Below are 20,858 nucleotides of genomic sequence, written 5' to 3' on the forward strand. Positions count from 1 at the left end.
AAGGACAAATCAAGAACCAGGATCAACACAGAAATCATAGCCAAGAGTCTAATGGCAGATTTTCAACTTCAGGTGTTCTTGGAAGAAATGGATTATCTAGATCCATCACAGTCTGGCACCAACACAACTGTGGTCTCCTTAGTGGAGGATCTACGCAGGGAACTGGACAGGGAGAGTGCATCCCTGTCGGTTCTCTTGGACCTCTCAGCGGCCTTCGATACCATTGACCACATGTAGGTGAACTACAACTCGAAAATTCAAGTATTTTCTGTTAGTCATGGGAGCTCTATAAATCCCAGCAACTACAAGGTCACGAAGAGTCGGAGACGACTGAACGAATGAACAACAAAAACAACTCCCAAATGTTAAGGTCTATTTTCTCCAAACTCCACCAGTGTTCACATTCGGGCATATTGAGTATCCGTGCCAATTTTGGTTCAGATCCATCAATATTTGAGTCCACAGTGCTCTCTCTGGATGTAGGTGAACTACAACTCCCAAACTCAAGGTCAATGCCCACCAAACCCTTCCAGTATTTTCTGTTGGTCATGGGAGTTCTGTGTGCCAAGTTTGGTTCAATTCTATTGTTGGTGGAGTTCAAAATGCTCTTTGGTTCTAGGTGAACTATACATCCCAGCAACTACAACTCCCGAATGTCAAGGTCCATTTCCCCCAAAGTCCACCAGTGTTCACATTTGGGCATATTGAGTATCCGTGCCAAGTTTGGTCCAGATCCATCACAGTCTGCCAACGATGAACAGGATTTCTGAAGCCATCACGGAAGAAGTCGACACTCTGTTTCCGCAACCAGCGTCTCACAGTTCCCTCAATGTCTTCATCAGAAGGATAATGATGTCCACGCAGATCTTTTTGCATTATTGGGAACAGACGGTGCTAAATATGGACTATATGGAAAATGTTGTATGGTGGTGAGATCCAGTCTGTGCGCTTTTATTTGAGGCATCAGCATCCTGGGTACCCATCATGCACAGATCTTCCAATAGCCAAGCAAAGCAATAATGTGACCCACATGTTCTTGTGAAATGCCGATTATGCTTGAAATTTCTCTCTGAGCGATATGACGATTGTCCCTAATCAATCTGTCAACCTTTTGCTTGTGAAACTCAGTGGTTGTTGTCACAGGATGTCCAACTCTTTGTTTGTCATGTAAGTCAGGTGTTCCCACTTCTTTAAACTTTCTCGCCCAACAGTGCACAGTCCTCACATCAACACAATCGACATAAACAGCTTGCATTCTCTGATGAATCTCCTTTGGGGTGACACCTTCTGCTGTCAAGAATTCAATGACTGCACGTTGCTTAAGTCGCATGGACCAACCGTCTGTGCAGGGTTCCATACTTCGCACTTTAACAACACAACTGTACAATGCTAACGCTTCCTGCCAAAACAGAACTGTAGAGGAGAGTCTACTGAACAAGCCAGTACCTGCTGCATACCAGTACTGCTATCTGTTGAGGAGTTATGAAGGTGGAGGCATTATTTGTCATTCAACCCTCCAAATGGAACTATAGAGGAGAGTCTACTGAACAAGCCAGTCCCTGCCGCATACCAATACTGCCATCTGTTGAGGAGTTACGAAGGTGGAGGCATTACTTTTCATTCAAACCTCCAAGTAGAACTGTAGAGGAGAGTCTGCTGAACAAGCCAGTACCTGTTGCATACCAGTACTGCTATCTGTTGGGAGTTACGAAGGTGGAGGCATTATTTGTCATTCAACCCTCCAAATGGAACTATAGAGGAGAGTCTACTGAACAAGCCAGTCCCTGCCGCATACCAATACTGCCATCTGTTGAGGAGTTACGAAGGTGGAGGCATTACTTTTCATTCAAACCTCCAAGTAGAACTGTAGAGGAGAGTCTGCTGAACAAGCCAGTACCTGTTGCATACCAGTACTGCTATCTGTTGGGAGTTACGAAGGTGGAGGCATTATTTGTCATTCAACCCTCCAAAGGGAACTGTAGAGGAGAGTCTACTGAACAAGCCAGTACCTGCTGCATACCAGTACTGCTGTTGGGAGTTACGAAGGTGGAGGCATTACTTTTCATTCAAACCTCGAAGTAGAACTGTAGAGAAGAGTCTACTGAACAAGCCAGTACCTGCTGCATACCAGTACCGCTATCTGTTGAGGAGTTATGAAGGTGGAGGTATTACCTTTCATTCAACCCTCCAAATGGAACTGTAGAGGAGAGTCTGCTGAACAAGCCAGCACCTGCTGCATACCAGTACTGCTATCTGTTGAGGAGTTACGAAGGTGGAGGCATTACTTTTCATTCAATCCCATGTAAAATAAAGACGCAGTCACTACAGTGTTATGCTTTTTTCTCCCTGAGAATCATTTGACTCCCTAGACATGGACTGAAATAAATCAGGAGACCAAATTGCCCAAGTGAATTAGTTAAAGCACGAACTGGATTGTGATACAGAAGGCAGGAAGCTGGTGCTATGAGTGTGGACTCGAGAGCAAAAGTTGCTATTTTTTGAATGTGGCATATTTGTAGAAATGGATTAACTTACCCTAAAGACCGGATAAAATAGATCCCAAGGCGTGTGAGAGTGAGAAAGGGCTTTTTTTCTAATGTAAACAATAGGTCGGGGAGAGAATTATCTTCATGCTGAGCTCCCCGAATATTAGGACGGGGACATTTAGAGGCTTTCCCCTTTGTGAGAGATGCTAATTACACAACTAGACAGATTGATTTGTGCGTGCGCTTTTCCCTTAGAGCCATTTGGCATCCAACAGCATTCCATCGCATCCCATTGCGCTGGACTAAAAAACCAGCAAACTGCAACCAAATGTCATCGTCCCTTTGGGACTTTTTGCAGTCAGCGAAAGAAGAGGGACGCCTTGGAATTGCAGCCCCGTGGCCTACTTTTCTCCTTCTCAATCTCATCCTCTCGCCATGAATGGAATAATGACGCTGTTATTTCCGATCAGACGGCTTTGGTCGCCTTGGTGGATGACCTCCGTAGGGAGCTGGACGGGGGAGTGTGACCCTGTTGGTTCTCTTGGACATCTCAGCGGCTTTTGATACCATCGATCATTATTTATTTATTATTATTTACTTTGCTTATATACCGCTGTATCTCAAGCCCGAAGGCGACTCACAGCGGTTCACAAACAGTAAAAACAGTAGAAACAGCAGTGGTTCCATACAACATATAACAATTGACTTAACACATTATCCATAAATTACCAATAAGCAATTACAATGCACAATTATTACAAAAAACAACCGTACCCAATCTTCTCATCATCCAAGCGTAGTCCAGGTTCATGGTATCCTTCTGGGACGACTCTCCGGGATGGGCCTTGGAGGCATGGTTTTGTTGTGGCTCCGATCCTTCCTGGAGGGCCGCTCCCAGATGGTGAATCTGGGAGACACCTGCTCAGACCCCTGGCCTTTGACCTGTGGGGTCCCGCAAGGTTCCATTCTATCTCCCATGCTTTTTAACATCTACATGAAACCACTGGGAGAGGTCATCCGAAGTTTTGGAGTTGGCTGCCATCTTTATGCAGATGACACACAACTCTACTACTCTTTTCCACCTAATTCCAAGGAAGCCCCTCGGGTACTAGACGAGTGCCTGACCACTGTGGCTGTCTGGATGAGGAGAAACAGGCTGAAGATTAATCCCGACAAGACAGAGGTCCTCTTGGTAGATCGTAAACCAGATCGGGGTATAGGGTGGCAACCTGTGTTGGACAGGGTTACACTCCCCCTGAAGTCACAGGTCCGCAGTTTGGGTGTCCTCCTGGACTCATCACTGATGCTTGAAGCTCAGGCGTCGGCGGTGGCCAGGAGGGCCTTTGCACAATTAAGATTCGTGTGCCAACTGCGACCGTACCTCGTGAAGTCTGATCTGGTCAGGGTGGTCCATGCCTTAGTCACCTCCAGATTTGATTTCTGTAATGCACTCTACGTGGGGCTGCCCTTGAAAACAGCCCGGAAATTTCAACTGGTACAACGGGCGGCGGCCAGGTTACTAACCAGTGCTCCTTACAGGGAGCGGTCAACCCTCCTGTTTAAGGAGCTCCACTGGCTGCCGTTCATTTTCCGGTCCCAATTCAAGGTGCAGGGTCTTACCTACAAAGCCCTGAATGGTTTGGGACCCGCCTACCTGCGTGACCACATTTCTTTGTACGAACCCACGCGATTTCTTCGATCATCTGGAGAGACCCTGCTCACACTCCCACCTCCTTTGCAGGCGCGATTAGTGGGGACAAGGGAGAGGGCCTTCTCGGTGGTGGCCCCTCGACTCTGGAACTCACTTCCCAGGGACATTAGACATGCCCCAACGCTGGCAGTCTTTAGGAGAAGCCTGAAGATGTGGTTGTTCCAGTGTGCCTTCCCAGAATAAGAAAAACTGTTCTGGTACGGCTGTACCAGGAGCTCCAATTTTATTTGCTTTGTATTAAATGTTTGCTTGCAGTCCAAGGTTTCAGGGACTCTGCAGAAAGGTGGCTTCCTTTGGTTGCAGTCACAGTGGCGCAGTGGGTTAAACCCCTGTGCCGGCAGGACCGAAGATCAACAGGTTGCAGGTTCGAATCCGGAGAGAGGCGGATGAGCTCCCTCTATCAGCTCCAGCTCCTCATACAGGGACATGAGAGAAGCCTCCCACAAGGATGATAAAAACATCAAATCATCTGGGCGTGCCCTGGACAACGTCCTTGCAGATGGCCAATTCTCTCAAACCAGAAGCAACTTGTAGTTTCTCAAGTTGCTCCTGACACGACAAAAAAAAAAAGGCTAAACATGCCCAGCTCTTTAAGCTGCTCCTTATAGGGCATGTTCTCCAGCTCTTTGATCATTTTAGTCTCCCTACTCTGGACACATTTAAAAGGGTATCATCCTAAGGTTGGAAGAGACCCCAAGAGCCATCCAGTCCAAGCCTCTTCTACCACACAGGAAGATACGATGATGATGATGATGATGATGATGATGATGATTATAACTTTATTTGTACCCCGCTAGCATCTCCTGAGGGATTCGATGCGGCTTACACAGGCCGAAGCCTCAGAATGCAATACAACAATACAATACATAAAGCAAATTAAAAACAGTTAAGCAAAGTAAACAATAAACAGTAACAATACAACGAGACACTATTAAAACTGGGCCGGCCAGAGTAGTGGGTACAGGACTAAAAGTGCTGATGTGGTGGGAGGAATGTAGGATTATAAAATAAGTGCAATGTGCGGTGTGCAGTGATCTTGGTTCTACTAAAGTACTTCTAGGACTTAGTATTGGAGGTTCCTAATCTGGAAAGGCACATTGGAACAGCCAGGTCTTCAAATTCTTTCTGAAGACTGCCAATGTAGGGGCCTGTCTGAGATCTTTCGGGAGGGCGTTCCAAAGTCGGGGGGCCACCACAGAAAAGGCCCTGTCTCGAGTTCCCACCAAGCTCGCTTGCGACGCGGGCGAGATTTATTATTTATTTATTTGCTTTATTTCTATACCGCATTTTTCAGCCCAGTCAGGCGACTCAATGCGGTTTACACAATACAGGTTATCACAACAATGTCGTAAGCAATTAAAACACATCATATACAGCAGACAAAAACAACAATTATCAACTCATATCATAACGCCTCAATGAAATCAGATCCGTTCTCATAATCCTTGGGCCATTCCTATGTTCAATTTTACTGTCTTTCTGTGTTCAGTTGCCCTGTTTAGCCAAACGCTTGTTCATAAAGCCAAGTCTTAAGCTTTCTCCGAAATGCCAACAATGAAGGGGCCTGTCTGATGTCTACAGGTAAGGCATTCCATAGCCGAGGGGCCACCACCGAGAAGGCCCTGTCCCTCGTCCCCGCCAGACGCGCCTGTGACACAGGCGGGACCGAGAGCAGGGCCTCCCCAGACGATCTTAATGTCCTAGTCGGTTCATAGGTGGAGATGCGTTCGGAGAGGTAAGTGGGGCCGGAACCGTTTAGGGCTTTATAGGCTAACGCCAGCACCTTGAATTGTGCCCGGTAGCAGATTGGCAGCCAGTGGAGCTGGCTCAGCAGAGGAGTGGTATGCTCCCTGAGTGCCGCTCCCGTTAGCAACCTGGCTGCCGAGCGCTGGACCATCTGAAGCTTCCGGGCAGTCTTCAAGGGCAACCCCACGTAGAGCGCATTGCAGTAATCAATGCGGGATGTAACCAGAGCATGGACCACCGTGGCCAAGTCAGACTTCCCAAGGGATCACGATCCAAGCCCTCCTGACAGATGGCCGTCCAGCCTCTGTTGAAAATCCTCCAAAGAAACCATAGGTAACATTTGAAAACCTCTTTTCACCACAAACATTACATTTGTTTTGCTAAAGAGGCGTGTCATCCCATGATAGGCCTAAGATCTGCAAGATCTTTGGAGGCTTTGAAACAGAGGCTGGATGGCCATCTGTCAGGGTTGCTTTGAATGCAATATTCCTGCTTCTTGGCAGAAAGGCGTTGGACAGGATGGCCCATGAGGTCTCTTCCATGATTCTATGATTCTAAGAAGACATGGCTCAATAGAAAACAGAACAATGCTTGGAAAATAGATGCCAGGAGGATGAATTGGTCTGTGCATTCAGAAAAGGAAGCCATGGGTATCATCCTTCTTCGGGCTAAAGCCTCCCACAAGGATGATAAAAACATCAAATCATCCGGGTGTCCCCTGGGTAACGTCCTTGCAGATGGCTAATTCTCTCAAACCAGAAGCAGCTTGTAGTTTCTCAAGTCGCTCCTGACACGACAAAAAAAAAGGCTAAACATGCCCAGCTCTTTAAGCCGCTCCTTATAGGGCATGTTCTCCAGCTCTTTGATCATTTTAATCTCCCTACTCTGGACACATTCAAAAGGGTATCATCCTAAGGTTGGAAGAGACCCCAAGAGCCATCCAGTCCAAGCCTCTTCTACCACACAGGAAGATACGATGATGATGATTATTATTATTATTATTATTATTACTTTATTTGTACCCCGCTAGCATCTCCCGAAGGATTCGATGCGGCTTACACAGGCCGAAGCCTCAGAACACAATACAACAATACAATACATAAAGCAAATTAAAAACAGTTAAGCAAAGTAAACAATAAACAGTAACAATACAACGAGACACTATTAAAACTGGACCGGCCATAGTAGTGGGTACAGGATTAAAAGTGCTGATGTGGCGGGAGGAATGTAGGATTATAAAATAAGTGCAATGTGCAGTGTGCAGTGATCTTGGTTCTACTAAAGTGCTTCTAGGACTTAGTATTGGAGGTTCCTAATCTGAAAAGGCACATCGGAACAGCCAGGCTTTCAAATTCTTTCTGAAGACTGCCAATGTAGGGGCCTGTCTGAGATCTTTTGGGAGGGCGTTCCAAAGTCGGGGGGCCACCACAGAAAAGGCCCTGTCTTGCGTCCCCACCAAGCGTGCTTGCGACGCGGGCGAGATCACGATCCAAGCCCTCCTGACAGATGGCTCTCCAGCCTCTGTTGAAAATCCTCCAAAGAAACCATAGGTAACATTTGAAAACCTCTTTTCACCACAAACATTACATTTGTTTTGCTAAAGAGGCGTGTCATCCCATGATAGGCCTAAAATCTGCAAGATCTTTGGAGGCTTTGAAACAGAGGCTGGATGGCCATCTGTCAGGGTTGCTTTGAATGCAATATTCCTGCTTCTTGGCAGAAAGGGGTTGGACTGGATGGCCCATGAGGTCTCTTCCATGATTCTAAGAAGACATGGCTCAATAGAAAACAGAACAATGCTTGGAAAAGTAGATGGCAGGAGGATGAATTGGTCAGTGCATTCAGAAAAGGAAGCCATGGGTATCATCCTTCTTCAGGCTAAACATGCCCAGCTCTTTTAGCTGCTTCTCATAGGGTTTGTTCTCCAGACCCTTGAAAAGAAAAGACTGTTTTGGTTGACCCATGCAGGAAGATACGATCCAAGCCCTCCTGACAGATGGCCGTCCAGCCTCTGTTGAAAATCCTCCAAAGAAACCATAGGTAACATTTGAAAATCTCTTTTCACCACAAAATTTACAGTTGTTTTGCTAAAGAGGCATGTCATCCCATGATAGGCCTAAAATCTGCAAGATCTCAACATTATAATAATAATAATAATCATTATTATTATTATTATTATTAATAATAATAATATGTGGTGGAGGCTCCTTTGGAGGCTTTGAAACAGGCTGGATGGCCATCTGTCAGGGATGATTTGAATGCAATATTCCTGCTTCTTGGCAGAAAGGGGTTGGACTGGATGACCCATGAGGTCTCTTCCAACTCTAGGATTCTATGATTCTATGTACACATCTTTCTCTGGAGTGTTAGCTAGCTACCTGAGCCGCTCCTTTCCTCTCTAACCTGCAGCGCGACGCCATCTTGGCTAAAGCGGATCACGTGACACCACCCTCAATGTCATGTGACGCGCCCGGCGGCCATCTTAGCGGCGCTCGGCTTCCTCTCTCTCCGACGTCAACAAGTGACGCGGCTGCCGGCCATTTTGGAGCCCTCCCCTTCTTCTTCTTTCTCCGGGAGGAGGCGGAGTCGCAGGGCGAGGCCCAGCTGGCGGTGGAAGCGGCGGAGGCCTCGGGAGGAGGAGAAGAAGAGCAGGAGCCATGGGGCAGTGCGGCATCACCTCCTCCAAGACCGTCCTCGTCTTCCTCAACCTCATCTTCTGGGTGAGCCAGGCCTGCTAGGCCTCACTCTCAGGTGGGGAGACATAGAGGAGGCCTGGGCCAGCTAGGGCCCTCCAGGGGGGTTTGGACTCCAACTCCCATCATTTGGACACAGTTCATCTCTCAGGCGGCTGAGGGGGAAAAGGAAAGGGCCTGAGGCGGTGAGGAATGATGGGAGTTGGAGTCCAAACCCCCCTGGAGGGCCCTAGCTGGCCCAGGCCTCCTCTAACCTCCTCTAAGCTTTCCTAACACAGAGGCTTTCCTCTTCGACATGCTTTACATCATATTAAATGTTTACATCATATTTAAAATAATAATAATCACCTCTCAACAGAACACCTCTCAACAGAACATTTTCCCAGGCTCAGCCAGGCCTTCAAATGCTAATGAAGGTGGTCAGCTGAAACATTCACACCTAACTTCAGCAGAGAATCACTGGGTTGTTGTAGGCTTTTTCGGGCTATATGGCCATGTTCTAAAGGTATTTTCTCCTGACATTTCACCTGCATCTATGGCAAGCATCCTCAGAGGTCGTGAGGTCTGTTGGAAGTAGGAACATGGGTTTATATATCTGTGGAATGACCAATAGACAATAGTCCTTTGTCCCACCCTGGTCATTCCACAGATAAATGAACCCCTTTTCCTAGTTCCAACAGACCTCACTACCTCTGAGGATGCTTGCCATAGATGCAGGCGAAACGTCAGGAGAAAAATTGCCTCCAGAACATGGCCCTATAGCCCGAAAAAACCTACAAGAACCTAATAATAATCATGGTGATGATAATACAGGGATTATGTCTATATATAATATACTAGCCGTTCCCTGCCATGCGTTGCTGTGGCCCAGTCTGTGTATATGTGCATTTCTGTGGTTATGTGCATGCATTATAATGTGTTTATTTTTTTGGCTTTTTAATGTTATTTTGCGTTGTATTTTTTTTGGCTTTTAAAGTCCCTTCTGCTGTGTTTTTCAGTGTTTTTATGAGTGATGGTCACGCGTTGGCCTGAGAGATGAACTGTGTCCAAATTTGGTGTCCCTTCGCCCAGTGGTGTTTGAGTTAATGTTAATCCCACAAACAAACATTACATTTATTTAAATTATATATATGTACATGTTGATACACACACACACAAGTTGTCCCCTGCCACGCATTGCTGTGGCCCAGTCTATGTATATGTGTTTTGTGTGTGTAAATCTGTGGTTATGTGGATGCATTGTAATGTGTTTAATTTTTGGCTTTTTTATGTCTCTTCTGCTGTGTTTTTCCGTGTTTTTATTAGTGATGGTCACACGTTGGCCTGAGAGGTGAAATGTGTCCAAATGGTGTTTGAGTTAATGTTAATTTTATATATGTATATAAAATGTTTGAGTTAATGTTAATTAACTCAAATTTTTGAGTTAATGTTAATTTTATATATGTATATCAATGTTAATTTTATATATGTATATTAATGTTAATTTTATATATGTATATAAAATTTGAGTTAATGTTAATTAACTTAATTTTTGAGTTAATGTTAATTTTATATATGTATATGTAAAGATACACACACACACTAGCCACCCCCTGCCACGCGTTGCTGTGGCCCAGTCTGTGTATATGTGTTTTGTGTGTGTATATGTGTATATCTGTGGTTATGCTCATGCATTCTAATGTGTTTTCATTTTTGGGCTTTTAAAGTATCTTCCGCTGTTTTCTAGTGTTTTTATGAGTGATGGTCACTCGTTGGCCTGAGAGGTGAATGTCCATTCGTGTGTCCATTTGGTGTCCATTCGTCCAGTGGTGTTTGAGTTAATGTTAATTTTATATATGTATATGAAATTTGAGTTAATGTTAATTAACTCAAATTTTTGAGTTAATGTTGATTTTAAATATGCATATGTAGACACACACACTAGCCATGCCCTGCCACGCGTTGCTGTGGCCCAGTCTGTGTATATGTATTTTGTCTGTGTATATGTCTATATATCTGTGGTTAGGCGCATGCATTGTAATGTGTTTTTCATTTTTTGGCTTTTAAAGTCTCTTCCGCTGTTTTCTAGTGTTTTTATGAGTGATGGTCACTCAATGGCCTAATAGGCGTATTGTGTGCAAATTTGGTGTCAATTCATTCAGTGGTTTTTTAGTTACATTCATCCCACAAACATTACATTTATACACACACACACACACAAAGAAGGAGCTGCCACCACACTCCGAGGCAGAGAGTTCCACTGCTGAACAGCTCTCACCGTCTGGAAGTTCTTCTTAATGTTCAGATGGAATCTCCTTTCTTGTAGTTTGAAGCCATTGTTCCATGTCCTAGTCTCCAGGGAAGCAGAAAGGAACATGCTCCCTCCTCCCTATTACTTCCTCTCACATATGTATACATGGCTATCATGTCTCCTCTCAGCCTTCTCTTCTTCAGGCTAAACATGCCCAGCTCTTTAAGCCACTCCTCATAGGGCTTGTTCTCCAGACCCTTGATCATTTGAGTTGCCCTCTTCCTCTTTACACATTCCAGCTTGTCAATATCTCCCTTCAGTTGTGGTGCCCAAAATTGGACGCAGCATCCCAGGTGTGGTCTAACCAAGGCAGAATAGAGGGGTAGCATGACTTACCTGGATCTAGACACTAGAGTCCTATTGATGCAGGCCAAAATCCCGTTGGCTTTTTTTTTGCCGCCGCATGACATGTGATTAAACGAATTGTTTATTGTACTAGCTATAGGCCATGACATAAAATATACAACCTTTAAAAGTACAAAAAGCACTTTCCAATACAAATATTAAAACAAGTTCCATATACTGGCTCTTTATAATTATAGTAATAGTGACATAATAACAATTTCAAATGTTGGCTCATGTTTAACTTGTTGTCCACAAGGATTCAAAGATCTTTTTCACGCGTCCTGCTCTTGAGTCAGGCATCGTCCCCCATTCTCTCTCTTTGCATTTCATTCTTTTCTGCCTAAGTGGAGTATCTTGCATTTGTCCCTGTTGAACTTCATTTTGTTAGTATTGGCCAATCATCTCCCTAATCTCTGAAGATCATTTTGAATTCTGCTTGTGTCTTCTGGAGTATTGGCTATCCCTCCCAGTTTGGTGTCATGCTTTGGGAAACAGAGCACAGTGCCTTCTTTTGAGGCTCCATTGTCCCTCCCTTGTGACCTTGCTCCCCCCCCCCTTCTGTCCCAAAAAAACTGTAGCCTTTTAAAAAAGCAGAGTTTCCATAGAGCCAAAAGGCAGAAGGTGGAGAGACTCGTCCTTATGGAAGGTACATCCGCATGCCTCCTCAAAGCAGATGAACCCTCCGGGGCTTTCATCTGGTTCCCAAATGTGTGATGCATATCGGTGGGTGGAGCAGAAAGTAATGGGACCGTTTCCATTAAATGAAGGCTCTCAGCTTCCAGGATTGCAATGTCAGGTCCGAAAGGAGGTCACTGAAATAGAGCACAAAGGCGGCCCAAAATAGCTGCATGCCCTGCTAATGAAATCAATTTCCTTTCAGTTAAGGGATGTCTGGATTGGAAGCCATGCGCTGCCATGAAGTTACTGCAGCATTTTGTAAAAACAAATCTCAATCTTGAAATGAGTTGCTTTATTAAGAATAGATATGCATTTGTTTTTTGTTGTTGTTTTTTGTTTTAATAATTTTATTGGTTTATGGTGCACACAGGAAACAAAACCAAAAGAGGGGGGAAAAAACAATATATATATATATACACACACACACACAAAAGAGTATGCAAGTTTGCAGAATGGTATACAGTCAGTGCTCATTAAACATATGAAAATTCAACTTTGACTCTACAGTTATATACCTTAACATTTATTATCCCTCTAACCCAGTGGTTCTCAACCTTCCTAATGCCGCAACCCCTGAATACAGTTCCCCATGTTGTGGTGACCTCCAACCATAAAATTATTTTTGTTGCTACTTCATAACTGCAATTTTGCAACTGTTATGAATCATAATGTAAATATCTGATATACAGGCACAAATACCCCTTATGTCCAAATTTGAATACTGGTGTGGTTGGGGGGGGGGATTGATTTTGTCATTTGGGAGTTGTAGTTGCTGGGATTTATAGTTCACCTACAATCAAAGAGCATTCTGAACTTCACCAACAATGTAATCTTGGCAGGCAGAACTCCCACGACAAACAGAGAACACTGGATGGGTTTGGTGGGCACTGATCTTGAGTTTGGAGCTGTAGTTCACCTACATCCAGAGAGCACTGTGGACTCAAACAATGATGGATCTAGATCAAACTTGGCATGAATCCTCCATATGCCCAAATATGGTGGAGTTCGGGGGAAATGGACCTTGACATTTGAGAGTTGTAGTTGCTGGGATTTTATAGTTCACCTACAATCAAAGAGCATTCTGAACCCCACCAATAATAGAATTGGGCCAAACTTGTAACATCCCTATGACCAACAGAAAATACAGTGTTGTCTGATGGTTTTTGGTGACCCCTCTGACACCCCTCTCGCGACCCCCCTCAGGGCTTCCAACCTCCAGGTTGAGAAACACTGCTTCTAACCCCACACCCATGAACCCAACCCCATGACCTCCGACACCACTCCGTATGGATCATATAACTAACCCACACCTACCCACATGTCTCTTCTTTCACTAAATCCCCTTTATGGCGATCTTCAAATCTACTTTTGTCTTCTTTTCGAGATATCCAATTGCCAACCTCCATTTTTTAACAAATTCTTCATTATTTCCTCCTCTGCTGCTATTTGTCTGTTTGGCCATTTAGATATAATCTACTAATTTATCCCTCCAATCCTTAATAGTTAACTTTTTTCCCCCTTCTAGGTTTTAGCTATTATTAGTCTCGCAGCGACAAAACAATACTGGCAAATTTCTTCATCTCTTGCGCTCTTGCCACGACATGCAAGTGTGGAGAAGAGCATTCTAAATAAGAATAGATAAGAATAGATACGCATTTGGATTGAGAGGAGGTGCGGTTAATTTCTGGGAATGTGTCTCACATAGTATCAGGGAGCTCATTTAGAATATTTGTATGTTGTAGGTATTAAATTGCCTTGTGAGCTGCTTTGCCTCTCAATCAAAAGATAAATGTGGGAAATCATCACCAAAAACAATTTAGATTCATTGTTTTTCTTCATTTTTATAGCTCCCTTCACTTTAAAAAAAGGGAGATAACTAACTAGCAATGGTTGTCTTGTCTTCTTGGAAATATATATACAGGTAGTCACTAAGTTACAAGCAAAATAGATTCTGTAGGTTTGTCCTTAAGTTGAATGTGTATGTAAGTCAGAATAGATATATTTTATCAGTCTATATACGAGGGTGGGTCTAAAAGTTTTGCCTCCTTTGTCATAAAAACATTATGAATGGACATATAACAACAGAAGTTGCTACAGATCATAGACTGAGCTGTACTCTACACAACGCTACCGTTCAACATAGACACCATCAAGTTGTACACATTTGTGCCATTGTTTAACCCAGGCATCAAAACCATTTGGGAAAAATTCAGGGTTTTGCTTCTTGACCTATGATTTTAAAGCTGTTTAAACATTATTCGAGTCATTGAATCTGAAACCACATAGGGTGTCTTTCTGAGGTCCAAACAATTAAAAGTCAGAAGGGGCCAAATGATAAATATGCTTCAGGAGATGATGGATTTCCTTAGATGCACAACCTTCTTTTGCTAGAAATTCAATGACGACTCTTGCTTTTAGCTTCAGATTCATGTTTCTAATCAATCAGTCAGAAAAAGAAAATACTGTTTTGGTTGAGTAAGGTTACCTCTATCATATCATGCATAGATTGTCCAGAAAGTTTTGGCTAGTATAGGGACGGGCGAGCACCCCTGTGGTCTTTGTTTTTCTGTCTGCGCCCTTGTTGAGAAGATTTCATCTCAACTTTCTGGATTTTGAAAAATTAGCTTGTTGTGGGCATAAGAATTGGTGATAAAGCTTCAGTGAGACCCCTTTGTCCCATGATAATAACTCTTTCAAGAGAGAATTTCCCTCCCGAGGGGTAGACTTCTCTCACTTCCTGTTGTCTCACCCCATTTCTTAACTATGAGTAATTTGTAAGTTGGATGTTTGTAACTCGAGGTCTCCCTCTGTGTGTGTATATATATTACATACACATATATATGAGGTGGCACAGTTGGCTAAACCACTGAGCTGCTGAACTCGCTGTCTGAAAGGTCAGTGGTTGGAATCCAGGGAGTGGGGTGAGCTGCCGCTGTTAGGCCCAGCTTCTGCCAACCTATTTATTTATTTCCTATATTTATACCTCGCTCTTCTCCCCCCCCCCCCCCAAAAGGGGACTCAGGGCGGCCTAACAAATGTATCATATGATGCTAGCTTCATAAAAACAACCACAGTACAATCAAAATATTAAAAATTTAAACAATAATTAAAACAATTAAGACACATCCATTAAAATCAAACTCCAAAAACCATTCTGGGTCAATTCATTGCCATAAGTTGTGTGATCTTCTTCCACTTGCTGCTCACTGATCAAATGCTTGGTCCCATCACTAGGTCTTGATTTTCCTTCTAAAAGACAAGAGGAGGTGGCCAATCTGATATCTCTAGGGAGCTGTACCATAGGTGAGAGGCCACGCCTGAGAAGGCCCTGTCTTTCGTCCCCATCAACCATGTTAAGGAACCCCCGGTGGCGCAGTGGGTTAAACCCCTGTGCCGGCAGGACTGAAGACCAACAGATCGCAGGTTCGAATCCGGGGAGAGGTGGATGAGCTCCCTCTATCAGCTCCAGCTCCTCATGTGTGGACATGAGAGAAGCCTCCCTTAAGGATGATAAAAACATCAAAATCATCCGAGTGTCCCCTGGGCAACGTCCTTGCAGACAGCCAATTCTCTCACACCAGAAGCGACTTCTGACACAACAAAAAAAATCAACCATATTTGTGATAGTGGTGGGATCGAGAGCAGGGCCTCTCCTGCAGATCTTAAACTTCATGATGGTTTGTGGCAGGAAATACGTTCGGACAGGTAGCCTGGGCCAGAACCGTTTAGGGCAGGAGTCCTCAAACTAAGGCCCGAGGACCAGATATGGCCCTCCAAGGTCATTTACCCGGCCCTTGCTCAGAGTCAACCTAAGCCTGAAATGACTTGAAAGCATACAACAACAACAATTCTATCTCATCAGCCAAAAGCAGGCCCAAACTTTCCACTGAAATACTAATAAATTTATATTTGTTAAAATTGTTATTCATTTTAATTATTATATTGTTTTAAAGTGTTTTTTTTGCACTACAAATAAGATATGTGCAGTGTCCATAGGAATTCATTCATGTTTTTTTCAAATTATAATCCGGCCCTCCAACAGTTTGAGGGACTGTGACCTGGCCCTCTGTTTAAAACGTTTGGGGACCCCTGATTTAGGGCTTTAAAAGTTAAAACCAGCACTTTGAATTGTGCTCGGAAGCTGATTGGTAGCCAGTGGAATTGGCGTAACAAAGGAGTTGTACGTTCCCTGTACGTCGCTCCGGTGAGCAACCTGACTGCCAACCGTTGGACTAGTTGAAACTTCAAGGGGCAGTCTTCAAAGGCAGCCCCACATAGAGTGCATTGTAGTAGTCTATTCGGGATGTAACAAGAGCATGGACCACTGTGGCCAAGTCAGACGTCTCAAACCTAGCAGTTTGAAAACATGCAAACGTGTGTACAGCAATAGGTACTGCTCCGGCAGGAAGGTAATGGCACTCCATGTAGTGATGTCAGCCACATGCCCTTGGAGGTGTCTACAGACAACACCGGCTCTTAGAAATGGAGATGAGCACCACCTCCCTGAGTCAGGCACAACTAGACTTTTAATGTCAGGGGAAAACCTTTACCTTTGCCTATATATGAGGCAACTTACAAACATAAGAAACAAGAATGGTTGGGTAAGAGATGTGGGATTACGGCAAATACAAATCAAAGTATTCCTCAGATTGCTTCATTTGGGCCATGCATGCAACATAGAAGAATTATTTCTCAAGTGTCTGTAGCCATTTTCTTTTAAAGATTACCAATCAGCTGTGCTGCAAATTGTCATCTCACTGGTGTTAAAATGGTGTTTGTGGGTTAGTGGAGTAGCATTTCTCTGGGATGCAGAGATATAGGCAGGACACAAAGCATCTACCTGAGACCAGTAAATGGAGCAGCATTTAGGAATATTATAAATACAGTATGTCCTTTTTGATCAGATGTGGTAGAGTTCCAGTAAAACCAGGTGTCCCAGTGGTTAAAAATATTTGGCTTTTGAAAGGTTGGAAGCTTGTAACACAATAGTGTCAACAGAAATAGCATTGCTGCAAATAGCACTTCTGAAAAGAGCTGTTGTTGCTTCAAGGCTCTTAAATGTAACATAGTACTCCCTATGGTGGACCTCTTGAAAGTTTATTTTCTTGTTTAGAAGGATAATGTGACACTTATAATGTCTATTTGATATTTTGAAAATGATTGTAATATTGTGAGCAGTTGTCAGCCAGCTACAGAGTTGGAAGTAAACAATGCATTACCTGTTTCATTGGTATATGGCAGAACAATAAATGTTAATTTGTAGCACTTAATCAAGTTAATGACTTAAACCCGGGGAAATGGAGCATTGTAATTACTGATTGTAACTTGTCCATGTGAAGCGTAAATTAGAAACAACACTGGTATAAAATGGGTTTATTCCATCACAGTGCAAAAACTTCCTATTTTTGGAAGTATTTTTAAAGACATTTGGCAGGATGATGCTGTGCTCAACTAGAGCAGTTATTGGGTTGCTGTGAGTTTTCCGGGCTGTCTGGCCATGTTCCAGAAGCATTATCTCCTGACATTTTGCCTGCATCTATGGCAGGCATCCTGAGAGGTTGTGAGGTCTGTTGGAAACTTGGGAAGTGGGATTTATATATCTGTGGAAAGTCCAGGGTGGGAGAAAGAACTCTTGTTTGTTGGAGGCGTGTGAATGTTGCAATTGGCCACCTTGATTAGCATTTGATGACCTAACAGTTTCAAGGTCTGGCTTCTTACTACCTGGAGGAATCCAAGTTATAACCTTGATCTGATGTTACTTTCTATCACTAGCAAGTCACAGAATCCGGATTTCTGTGTACGAACTGCATTTCTGTGTACAAACCCACGCGCAATCTCTTTGTTCATCTGGGGAGGCCCTGCTCTCGCTCTCACAAGGGAGAGGGCCTTCTCTATGGTGGCCCCTCGACACTGGAACTCGCTCCTCAAGGATACCAGACAAGCCCCCACATTGGCAGACTTTAGGAGCAGCCTGAAAACATGACTGTTCCAGTGTGCTTTCCCTGAATAAAGGAAACAATCCCCTGCAAATACTCCGAGAAGCACTTTAATTACCTGTTGGGTTGCTCTTTACTTTTGATTTAAAACCCTCCAAATAGATACACCCTCTGTTCATATCCAGCATTTATTTTTAAAGTTTTAACTATTACATTTGGCCCAGCCATATTTATTTATTTATTTATTTATTTACAGTTTTTATATTCCGCCCTTCTCACCCCGCAGGGGACTCAGGGCGGATTACAGTGTGCACTTATATGGCAAAATTCAATGCCAATTTTTGACATACAAACATATACAGACATACACAGAGGCTATTTAACTTTTTCTGGCTGCCAGGGGAGCTATCGCTTTCATCGTCCATCAGCGACACTGATGAAGCACTTCCGCATTCCCCACATGCTTCCCCGCTGGAATGCTTTGCTGGAGTCTTCTTTATGGCCTCATAAATCAGTTAATTTAGCCTCCCCCCACTTTAAGGTGGTACCTAATTTTCCTACTTGACAGGTGCAACTGTCTTTCGGGTTGCAAAGGTCGACAACAGGCTACACACAATTGGTTGGAAACCCACTCCAACCCGGGCTGGCTTCGAACTCATGACCTTTTTGGTCAGAGTGATCTTAATGCAGCTGACACTCATCCAGCTGCGCCACAATCCATAGGTTTTTAAATTCTCGTGTTTATTGTCTACCTGTGAGTTATATTAATTGTATTGTTTACTTTGTTTATTGCTTGTTATTTTATTACTGCTTGTTGTTTTTGATGCGTTGTTGGGCTTGGCCTCATGTAAGCCGCTCCGAGTCACTTGGGGAGATGATGGCGGGGTATAAATAAAGTTTTATTATTTTATTATTATTATTAATCCAGATTCAGAAACTGCATTATATAGCAGTGTAGATAGGGCCTTACTAGTTTTCTTTACAGATGAACAGGGCGATGTTTTCAGTACTTTCTTGTACTAACAGAGCACTTCAGCTGCCATTTATCTTCTCACGCAAAGCTTCTTAAATTGCTATCTTGTTTATGTTGTGTTGGCATTTTTATGCAGTATTTGAGGCATATATACACACTCTTCTTTTACTCCAATTAGTGTCTATACAATACAAGTTCTCTATGATTGCCTGTTTCTTGGCTCTTTAGCAACAACATTCCAGATGAGATGTGAGCTTTTGCAAAACTGAGAAATGTATGAACGCACACTGAAACACTCATGCTCTGTTGTTAGGCTGTGAAGGTGATTTTGGAACTAATTAGATGGCAGTTCATGTAGGGAAGTCATTTAAAGGTTTCTAAATATAAGTAAGTCAAATATGACAGGGTGATTTGGATATTGCACATTCACCATTGCCAGAAGCTGCCTTAGTGCCACTAACAACTGAAGATAGTTTAAAGATTTGTGGAGGATAACAAAGCAGGACTTTAAATAGAAAATGCTTTTACATAACCTTACATCAGAACAGGAATGCTGGCAACGAGCACATCTAGAGAGGCAAGGGAAACAAACGTTGAAGAGCTATGGGATTCTGGTTTTTCTTTTATGCTGCGTGGTTTCTGTCTGAGAAAGATAAAGGCCAGCATTGTTTCCAGGTCTGCATTGATGTAAAGGTGGTGCTTTTGGAAAATAATTAATTCTCTTCGAATTTTAGAAATGCAGTTTGAATGTCTGTCACTTGGTTTTTATATTTTTAGAATATAAAATGTGTGTATTATATCACATTAACTACCTTTGCTGGTTTTGTTTTGTTTTTTAACAACAGGATATACCAAATTATTTACAGGTTTGTCCTTAGTATTAAGGCTGTTGCAGTCAGGTAATGCAGGTATTTATTTTGGGAGTGGAAAGGCAGGGATTAGCATGTTGTGCCGAAATGGCAGAGCCCTGATACCACCTGAAATCCTAGTTTTCTGTATTTTCGCAACATCCCAATCCATTTTTCTTTCCTTATAGGAGAAACAGAGTATGTAAATGGATTGTTTTGTCCATAGGACTGATGAAAATTATGCATTTCATCTGTTGTGTTAAGTGATGTAGGAAGGAATATTGGACCTGAAGTCAAACTTATACAGGACCAGGACAGACAAAACAATTTGTTCCTGTATTATTATTATTATTATTATTATTATTTCATTTCTTACCCACCTCTCCTAATATCACACAGAAATTTGCTACTCCAACTTGAGTGAAATAATACAAGAACGGCCATCTAATTAAATAGATTTGTTATGTTCTGGTCAGATTCCTCTTTGCCCTTTTGTTAGATCAGCCCATTTATTTTTGGAAAATGGAATCATGTGCCCCTCCAGAAAAATTTGTCAGCAGTATATGAGCTTAGGGTTTTTGGATCTGTGTCAGCTCAATTTAGTCTCAGTAAAATATCACACAACACGACAACACTTCATAGCAAACATCAGAATTGAAAATATAAGCGATCAGTGGAACTGAGGGTTTCTCAGAAAACTTTTGTGAAGTTTTTCTTTAAAAAATTGCTGATTTTTTTCCTTGCCCTCCATACAAATTAAACCAAAGATTGTAGAAGGCTACTGCAAACTCTTTAAAAAATAGTTATCACATGATGTTGTTGAAGGCTTTCATGGCCAAAATCACTGGGTTGCTGTGAGCTTTCTGGGCTATATGGCCATGTTCCAGAAGCATTCTCTTCTGATGTTTCACCCACATCTATGGCAGGCATCCTCAGAGGTTGAGGGGTCTGTTGGAAACTAGGCAAGTGGCGTGTATATAATAATAATAACAACAACAACAATAATAATAATACAGTTTATTTATAACCTGCCACAATCTCCTCAAAGGGGACTCGGAGTGGCTAACATGAGGCCAAGCCCAAAATAATACAACATAATAAGTACAAATTAACAAAAAACATTACAAAATATGAAATAACAAAATCAACAAA

General features: G+C 43.0%; 1 protein-coding gene across 1 annotated transcript in view; it reads left to right on the forward strand.

The window, feature by feature from the left end:
* The first annotated feature begins 8,487 nt into the window (after positions 1–8,487).
* Positions 8,488–20,858, forward strand: part of TSPAN3 (tetraspanin 3) — a 34,225-nt gene continuing 21,854 nt past the window's right edge. Inside the window, exon 1 of the mRNA XM_060755728.2 lies at positions 8,488–8,663. Coding sequence (XP_060611711.1) covers positions 8,601–8,663 — 63 coding nt within the window. The 5' untranslated portion in view covers positions 8,488–8,600. The remainder of the gene's footprint in view (positions 8,664–20,858) is intronic.

The sequence above is a fragment of the Anolis sagrei genome, chromosome 9 (assembly GCF_037176765.1).
Source record: "Anolis sagrei isolate rAnoSag1 chromosome 9, rAnoSag1.mat, whole genome shotgun sequence".
NCBI classification, from domain to species: Eukaryota; Metazoa; Chordata; class Lepidosauria; order Squamata; family Dactyloidae; genus Anolis; species Anolis sagrei.